Genomic DNA, 8938 nt, shown 5'->3' on the forward strand with positions numbered 1-8938 from the left:
CAGCACTTGAGATGGGGCAATATGGGTGAGGAAGCTATGGGTGTCAGCAGCAGGCTCAAGTGCAATCCCATCTGTGCCTGGCCTGACAACATGGTTTTGACCAGTGCAGGAGCTGAGGAAAAAGAAGGCTCAGGAGGTCCTATCACTGTGTATGAATACCTGGTGGGGGAACAGAGATGCAGAAGACAGGCTCTTCTCAACAGTGTCCAGTGGCAAGGTGATGGGCATACACTGAGACACAGGAAATTCCACCAAAAATGGAAGAAAAACACTTTTTCACTTTGAGGGTGGCTGAACACTGGAACCAGTTGTCCAAAGAGATTGTGGAGCCTCCATCTGCAGAGATACCTAATCCCAGCTGGACATGGCAATGGCTCCAGGTGACCCTGCTTTGGGCAGAAGCTGGACAAGGTGGTGTATGGAGGTTTCTCCAGCTTCAGAAACTCTGTGGCTCTGAGCTGCACCCTGTCACATAGGACACCAGTAAGATGTAGGGCGCAGACAGCCTCTTCAGGACTGAGGAGCTAGCACCTTTCCAAAAGGCAGCCATAAGCTTCTTGCCCTGTGGGCTGTCACCTGTAAAGTGAAGAGGCTTGTAGAACCAGGCTGCTGCTGGCTCGTGTAGTGCAAAAGGATTTTGTCACCAAGCTGCGCACAGTGATGTGATCTACAGGAGCAGGACTGAGTCTGTGAGCAAAATACCCTCAGGTCTGGCATGAAAGGCTGGCTTCATCCCACTGGAGCTGACTTCCAGATGCATGCAGGGAAACACACATTCCCTTAACCTTGCCCAGATCATGTTGTCACAAGCTTTTGCCACTGAGCTGTGATTTTCTGAGACAGAGTGCATTTACTGGGCAGGTTCTGAGGACACTTTGTGCCTGTGAGTGAAGCTACTGGCTCAGGAGTGGTGATAAGCCAAGGCACTCAAGGAAAGCAGTTCTGAACAGTTATAGCAGATTTTGGAATCTCAAGCCACACAGCTAAGGACACAGTTTATAGGTTCTCTGTGCATCTGTTGCCTGAAAAGTCCATTTGCGCCTGGTGTGATGTAAACCAATTTGACCCACTCACTAGAGATACTATTTATTCAGGCTGGGTGCTCAGTGGACTGTTCCACAAGTCAAACACACCAATGCAGCCTTCTCATTACATTTATACGCAAAAGGTACAGGAAGTACAGTCCCAGTGACAGCGATCGGTTGTAATCTACATAAAACTGTAATATTTGATGTCTCATTCCCGGCACTGTGCTCTCACAGCCCAGAAAGGCAACTGTATCCTGGGCTTCATCAAAAGGAGTGTGACCAGCAGGTCGAAGGAGGTGATCCTGCCCCTCTACTCTGCTCTCATGAGACCTCACTTGGAGTATTGTGTACAGTTCTGGTGTCCTCAATATAAAAAGGACATGGAACTGTTGAAACAAGTCCAGAGGAGTCCACGAGGATGATCAGGAGACTGGACCGCCTCCCATATGAAGACAGGCTGAGAAAGTTGGGGCTGTTCAGCCTGGAGAAGGCTGCATGGAGACCTCATAGCAGCCTTCCAGTATCTGAAGGGGGCCTATAAGGATGCTGGAGAGGGACTCTTCATTAGGGACTGTAGTGACAGGACAAGGGGTAATGGGTTTAGACTTAAACAGGGGAAATTCAGGTTAGATATAAGGAGGAAGTTCTTTACTGTGAGGGGATGAGGCACTGGAACAGACTGCCCAGAGAAGTGGTGAGTGCTCCATCCCTGGGGGTGTTCAAGGCCAGGTTGGACAGGGCCTTGAACATCATGTTCGAGTATGAGATGTCTCTACCCATGGGGGGGGAATGATCTTAAAGACCTTTCCAAACCAAACCATTCTATGATTCTGTGATCCTATGATTCTAATCACTATGCATGCTCTGTGGAAGGGTCTTCACACAGGCTGGGGTCTTTCTGAGCTGTGGATGGGATTTTTAGTATTATAATGAAGGCAGTTCACTTTAGGACAACTTGAGTGAAGACTAAAAGGTGAAAAGTTCAAGAAGAGGAAGACTCATTTACTTCATCTTGAAGACCCCTACCCACAGGAGGAAGACTCATTTACTTCATCATGAAACCACTGCCCATGACCAGAGGGAGCACTGCACAGGTGCAAAGGACCTTCTAGCTTATTATAATATGAAGTGGGATAGGACATGAATATGTATAGGTGTATTGTGCAACCTCATGCATATATATAACTTTAGAGAATAAATGTAGAGGGAAACAACACTGAGGTATGCATGACTTTGAGGAATTATCCCCGTGCATCTTAGCGCTGAATAAAAAGCATACCTACTTTACAACTTTAACGGGTTGTGGAGTCAATCCGCGTATCAAACTTTAAAGTTAGTTCTTTTCCCAAGTTAGGTAATCAAATGGTGACCTGGCCAAGCTGCCAAATAACTCAGTCTTTGGTGCCACCAATCCTGGACATTCTCCTTGGATCCTTCAAACACAACAAAGATTGGTTGCTCCTTTTTATTTTACGAGGCCGAGGGCGGAACCGACCCACCCGCACTTGAACCCAGACCCACGCTCACCCGCCAGCCTGAGACAGTACACGCAGCCCCTTGGCCGGGATCCGCCGTGTCACGAACACCACCATGGCATTCAACAACGTGAGAGGAGGCTACTCTGGCCCAGCTCGTGCCATCAGCTCTCAGGAAGGCTGGTCACCTCAGCAAAGCTGAGCATTCAGGTAGGAACAGGCACCCTGCTACTGCACCAGCAACGGGGCTGCAGACAACTGCATACATTCACTTTCCAACTAGAAAGCTGTGTCTTCTCTGTGTTGTGTTTCTGTTTTATGTATTTTCTGCCTCAAGGGATACAAGTGAGCTTTACTGGCTTGTGTCTGAGTCAGTCCCACTGAGTACCTAGCCTGGCCTACACATTCCCTGTCTGGAGCAGCAAAGCTCCTCGCCCCATTTTACAAGGACTGGGCCAAGTTACTCACTGAAGGCCACATGAGGGGAGGCAGTGACTACAACAGGAGCTGTCCCTAACTCATCCCAGGCTGCCTGTGAGCCCGTGGTGCCTCTGAGGATGAAGCTGCGCTGGTGTGCAGTGAGGCCATGGAAGATGCCACCCTGCACAGTCCCTTAAGTCTGCTACAATGACGATCCCAGGTAAACTCTGAGGGCTGCTGATGTCTTGCACTAAAACATCATTGTGCCCCACATAGCAGTTCTCAGCAAGCTTTCAGGAAAGCATTAGTGAAACTAACAGTGATCAGCTACTGCCTCTAATGGCAGGCACTCCCACTTCCAGTCCAGCAGCCTGACAATACTGAAGCACAAGAGCAGCTGAGCAAGCACCTTCCTACCCAACCTGCTTCATCCAACCCAATCTCCTCTGAAGAATACATGCACTAGTCCTGAGACCAACATCTTCCTACTGGCCTGCCGCTTGTCACCATACAGAAAACAGGCTGCCTGAACTCACTGGGCTCCACTTTACCAGTCAAAGTTGCCCTAGTTTGTCCAGGGGATACAGCTAGATCTGCAAAGAAATCTCTGCTCATCCCATAGCATGAGCACCTGCTGGCCTCTTCAGCTAGGGGCTGTATAATTTGCTGACATCTGATGGCGAATGTGGATGTCAGGACAAGGCCAGCACTGCAGCACTTAAGTGAACTGTGCTTTTGAGCACGTAGGCTGAACCTGCGCCTGGCAGCCCAGGCTCACAGTGCATGGGATAGCTGGAGAGCTCTACAGTGGCTGCAGCACTCCCAAGGCCAAAATTCTTCTAGGCAGACTCAGCACCCAGAATTTTAGCCACATGGGAAATGTTTCTAACAGAATATATGCTAGAATACAAACATGTATTATCTATATATTATATACATCATACACTCTAGGTATATAATGATATATACTACTATACATTTTTATATATGTAATTATTATATATATATCTTCTCTATCTATTCAGTATCTATTCTGTATCTACCTATGTTCTAGCAGAACATCTATACCACAGCTTAGCAGGGCATGAGCAGGGATTCAGTTTCTCATTCAGGCACCCACTGGTATCAAGACTCTTCCATGGATTTCTCCCCATGCCTTTAACGATCAAATGGAGATCCATCAGGAAGGTGTTAAAAAATGAGCCGACCTCAGCCGCTTTCTGGAGAATCAAAATACCTCCCACGTTTGTTTTACATCATGTTGATGAGGTCTTCCACCCTACCAGCTCTCTGCATTGTGCAGTGCCTACCTACAGTTTGCTTAAATACACTTGACCTTCCTGTCCTTTCACGTTTCAGTGCTTGGTCACACTGGCAGGCTAACAGGGGCAGGGAATCCCTGTCACTCCAGCTAGCAGGTCCCCAGCCACGGGCACACGAGGCACTCAAAGTGCAGGCTGTCAGAGCAGACTGGGGGCCCAGCCACTCACCACAGTTCTTGAGGGAGAGCAAGGGGTGATCAGTGGGCAGTGGCTCCGGTGTTGTGACGTCCAGGCCTGCTGCTGCGATCTGGCCATGGGCCAGTGCGTTGTACAGATCCTCCTGGTTCACCACAGATCCCCTGGCAAAAACAGAGACCCCATGCTGCTGAGAGGTCCCATGGGCTCTGAGGGGCACATAGCCAGGACACAGCCCATGTGGGACAGCCTCAGTAGAGGCACCTGGATCCCGTCTGCCTGAGAAGATTTCAGACTCTCTCTGGATCTGCCTGAACCTCGCAGCACAATGGGCTACTATTTCTTCTGGTCCAGGCTGCCCAGCAGTGGGAGAGGAGCTGAGTGCCCAAGCACAGGACAACTCTGGGGCAGCTGTGTGATGGAATAACTTATGCTGCCTTTGCCTTGGTCCCAAGACACCTTGGGCCATGAAGGTTGTACAGACTGTCTGGACCTGCAGTGGAAGCACATCTCATCCTACCAGATTCTCCATGCAGCTGTAATTGTCAGGAGTGACTGTCAACCCCCAACGCCCCAGCCCTTTGCAGGAGACTGGGTTGTGATTACCTGCTTGTGTTGACTTCATTCTGGTGAAGAAGTCCTTGTTGCACATTCCTTGGGTGGCTGGAGTCAAAGCACATGTCACCACAACGAAGTCTGATTCTTCGGCCAGCCTTGTGAGTGGGACTGAGTGGAGAAAAACAGGTCACAGTTTGGCCTGGGGAATCTCACCAACAGACCTCAACAACCTTCTTTATCCAAAAAGTTCATCTGCAAGTGAGTGCTGCTCTGGAGAGACCCCTCTCAACAAATGGGGAGACACAAGGACCATCAAACACCCAACAAAAATCATACACATCCCTACAGAAACTACTGCGATGTTTCATTTCACTTTTGAATTAAAACCAAGCCAAAGGGGAATCTAGCAATGCTTCAGCCATCTGGCCTAAAGGAGGCCGTGGTACATACTTCACATTTAGGCAGCAAAATATGGCAGCACCAGCTTATGCCAGCATTAAATCTCTCTATGTGTTACTTACAGATGACTTCATAGAATCATTGTAGAATCATGAAAGAATGGTTTGGGTTAGAAGGGACCTTAAAAGACCATTTAGTTCCATCCCCCTGCCACAGGCAGGGTCACTTTCACTCCTGGAGGTGAGAGGAAAGTGCAAGGGGCAGGAGAAGTCCTGCCAAAGATCCATCCCCTCCTCAAAGGCACAGCTGCCACTTTCCCTTCCCTGCTACATTCCACTTCCTTGCACAAATGAAACTAACTGAAAATCATAAATGGATGGACACAGGAGAAAGCTGAAAGGCAAAAGCAGCTGAAACCACCACAGCCCACAACAATGGCTGGCTGTCAGTTGGAGCCTAGGTATGTGCAGCTTACTGGCTGGAATCACCTGACTCAAAGAAGGCAGGTCTCTCTCCCTGCCATCCACTAACACTGCATGAGAAGCCTTTGGGATTCCCATTCCTTCCTTTGCTGCCCCCACTGTAGTTCATGTCAGCTACACTGAGGAAGCCACCTGGAACCTCCCTTCTCTGCTGGACCACTCCCAGGGAGCGACAACTCCCCAGTGAGCCCCAATAGTTCTCTGTGCTGCCATGAAATGGATGCTGCCCCTGCTCCTGAAGCCTTGCTTACCGAACTCAGCTTCAAACTCCACATCACTCTCTGGTTTTGGGCCACTGCCAGTGTACAAAAACTTCTTGACCCCAAATGGCTTTAGGCGGCGGGCAACTGCCTGTCCTAGAAGGAAAAGAGAAGACTGTTCAGCCGCTGTGCCTGCACGATGCATGCTGCACAGAGACCCGTGCTGGGCTGCGAGGGTCTGTCAGTACTCTCCAGGCAATCCATCCTTCAGTGAGCTCACGCTTAAGAGTAGAAAGCACACTGCTTGCTAAAGGGTCATTGTGGTGGGATTCCTCCTGCCAGGCTGCTTCCCAGCCTGGAGCATGGCGAGCACGGGGTGGAGGTCTTCTGCTGCTTCTGAAGTGAGCAGGACTGAACTCCCATAGCAAAACTGTGGAACTGGAGCAATGGGATGTTAAACCTGAAGATACTCTAGGGAGCAAACTGGAAAGTGAGGAAAGAAATAGCCATCTGACAAAGTCCACAACTGAATGGATGACAAACATGTCACCTTGGACTTTGTCAGGGCTTTTGTTTACCTGAGTATCAAGAGGATGACATCCAGTTTGCTGGATGCATTTGAACGCTTTAAACTTTCAAGGTTTAGGCCTGATGAGCCAAGATCACTGCTCAGAGATCTTGACAGCTCTCCTTGTTGCTGTCATGGACTTTAAAGAGGTGAGCAACAGGGACACCACCTTGGCTGAACACCTCCAGAACCACCTTGCTGTCACTGGAGACACACAAATCTTGTGCGTGACCTGCACTTACCTATTCTCCCCAGACCTATGATGCCCACCGTACTATCAGACAGACCATAACCACACATCCACAAGGGCTTCCATGTTGTCCAGCCACCACTAGTAGAGAAAGTGAGGTAGAAACAGATGTCAGATGGCAGCAGCAGAGAGCCTGCTCATAGCCCAGTCCAGCCTTTGGGCAAGTACATACAGTTACAATGCTGGGGGTGGCCAGTCCCTCTGACACAGCCAGGTGATCTTACAGCCAGCTTCTGAGGTTCCTGCTTCAAGGGACCTTGGTGGTCTCCTGCAGGTCTCCTTGGGTATGCTGCAGAAGCAGCTGCCTTGGGACTGATTTAAATTAGGCACTGCTATCCCCAGCCCTGGAGCAACTGCCATTCAGGGAGCTCTGGACAGACCTTCCGTGTGTGCTCTCCTAGAGGGGTCTGCAGTGGCTTTGGGTGCCCTTTCCCACAAGCCCTCTACCTAGCATACAGAGGGGAGCTCTGCCCCTCTTACAGCCCCTGAGCAGCATGTCTATGAAAAGCCATGGAACTGCAGGGGACTCCCACCTTGGCCTGCAAGGAGGTTGGTGCCAGCTCTTGCCCCAGCTGGCTGATGGTGATACTCACTTCTTCACCTGCTCCACTGCCTCTGGCAGCCGGCGGCATGCAGACAGAAGTAAAGCTACAGACAGCTCTGCGGTGGCATCGGTCAGGACATCAGGGGTATACCCCACACGGATCCCACTGCAAGGCAAGCAAAGGTCTCTGGGGCAATGCTGCCAGCCTTGGGGTTCTACCTCAAAATTTCTGGGCAAGTCGCTGATGTTCTGGGCAAGTTGCTGAAGTTCCCTCTTCTATGTATCTGCAGTACCACATGCAAGAGGACATCCCTTTTGGCTTCTCAGCCCGTCCTCCAAGGAGTCATCTCAACAGCAGTTGGGGGGAGATCCCAACCATACCCTGACATCGAGAGGCTCCTCCAACCCCAGCTGGGTTGGAGGTGACCCTAGCCATACCCTACCAAGAGGGAGGTGCAGGTCACAAACCCTATCCACCTATCCAGCCCCATGCTCTGTCAAAGCCACCCACCACGCCTGGGTCAAGCAATCCACTGTGTAATCTGCTGTGTGAACAGCGGGATGAGCTCTGAGCTTCACCCTGCTTCCCAACCACCTCCCCCGGCTGGACCCCATCCCTCACAGGGCAGGGTGAGGTACAGCACAGGGAAAGGTTACCGCTTCTTGATTTCCTCCAGGGCGAGGTGGTCAAACCCCACGGACATGGTGCTGATGACTTTCAGGCCAGGACCTACAAGACACCACAGCACGCTGCTGCCCAGCATCGCCCCGGAAGGGCGAGCGAACGCTGATAAGGGAACGGGGAAAGGAACGGGAGAGGGGCAGTCCAGTCCCGCAGGCCGCACCCACCAGCTGCCTCCAGCACCTCGCGGTCGATGCGGTCGGACAGCAGGCAGAGCACCCCGTGCTTCCCCGCCACTCCCGCCAGCAGCTCGGTCCGCGGCACCGGCTCCTCCGAGTCCCACTGCTGGACGCGGCACCTGCGAGAGAGCGGCCCGTCACCAAGGCCCCGGAACGGGGCCGAGGGCGGAAACGACCCACCCGCACTTGGACCCAGTCCCGCGCTCACCCGCCAGCCTGAGACAGTACGCGCAGCCCCTCGGCCGGGATCCGCCGCGTCACGAACACCGCCATGGCCACGACGCTGAACCAACCCAACCCGTCACCGCTGCCACCGCAGCGACCCCGGGCGGCCGCTCCGCTCCGCGCCGCCCCGCCCCGGCAGTGCCACCCTACCCCGCCCCGCCCCGACTAGGCAGGCGGCCGCGCAGTGTGAGCGGCCATTGGGGCAGGCTGGCAGGGCCTCTGCAAAGTGTTTGGGCGATGGACACACGGACAGAGGGCACAAGGCCTGGCTGCTGGCCCACCCCAGAATCACGGAATCAGCCAAGTTGGAAAAGACCTTTTTAGACCGTCAGATCTAAGCGTTCCCCCAGCACTGCCAGCACCACCACTAAACCATGTCACTAAGGGCCTCGATTACACTTTGAATGCTTCCAGTGGTGGTGATTCCACTCCTTCCCTGGGCAGCCTGTTCCAATGCCTGACTGCCCTTTT

At 52.0% G+C, this 8938-nt stretch overlaps 1 protein-coding gene across 1 annotated transcript; it reads right to left on the reverse strand.

Annotated features, from left to right (window-relative positions):
• Positions 1 to 4398: 4398 nt before the first annotated feature.
• On the reverse strand, positions 4399 to 8575 carry LOC133265110 (glyoxylate reductase/hydroxypyruvate reductase-like). Its single transcript, XM_061445321.1, has 8 exons — positions 8451 to 8575; positions 8231 to 8361; positions 8039 to 8111; positions 7431 to 7547; positions 6830 to 6918; positions 6071 to 6175; positions 5001 to 5106; positions 4399 to 4570 (listed from the first exon to the last, which is right to left on the reverse strand). Exons 1-8 carry the CDS (start codon positions 8513 to 8515, stop codon positions 4531 to 4533), a joined length of 726 nt encoding a protein of 241 aa, XP_061301305.1. The 5' UTR covers positions 8516 to 8575; the 3' UTR covers positions 4399 to 4530.
• Between the last annotated feature and the right edge of the window lie 363 nt (positions 8576 to 8938).

The sequence above is a fragment of the Pezoporus flaviventris genome, unplaced genomic scaffold (assembly GCF_033815535.1).
Source record: "Pezoporus flaviventris isolate CSIRO_AGI_PZ_B2104156 unplaced genomic scaffold, CSIRO_AGI_Pfla_v1 ptg000004l, whole genome shotgun sequence".
Taxonomy (NCBI): Eukaryota; Metazoa; Chordata; class Aves; order Psittaciformes; family Psittacidae; genus Pezoporus; species Pezoporus flaviventris.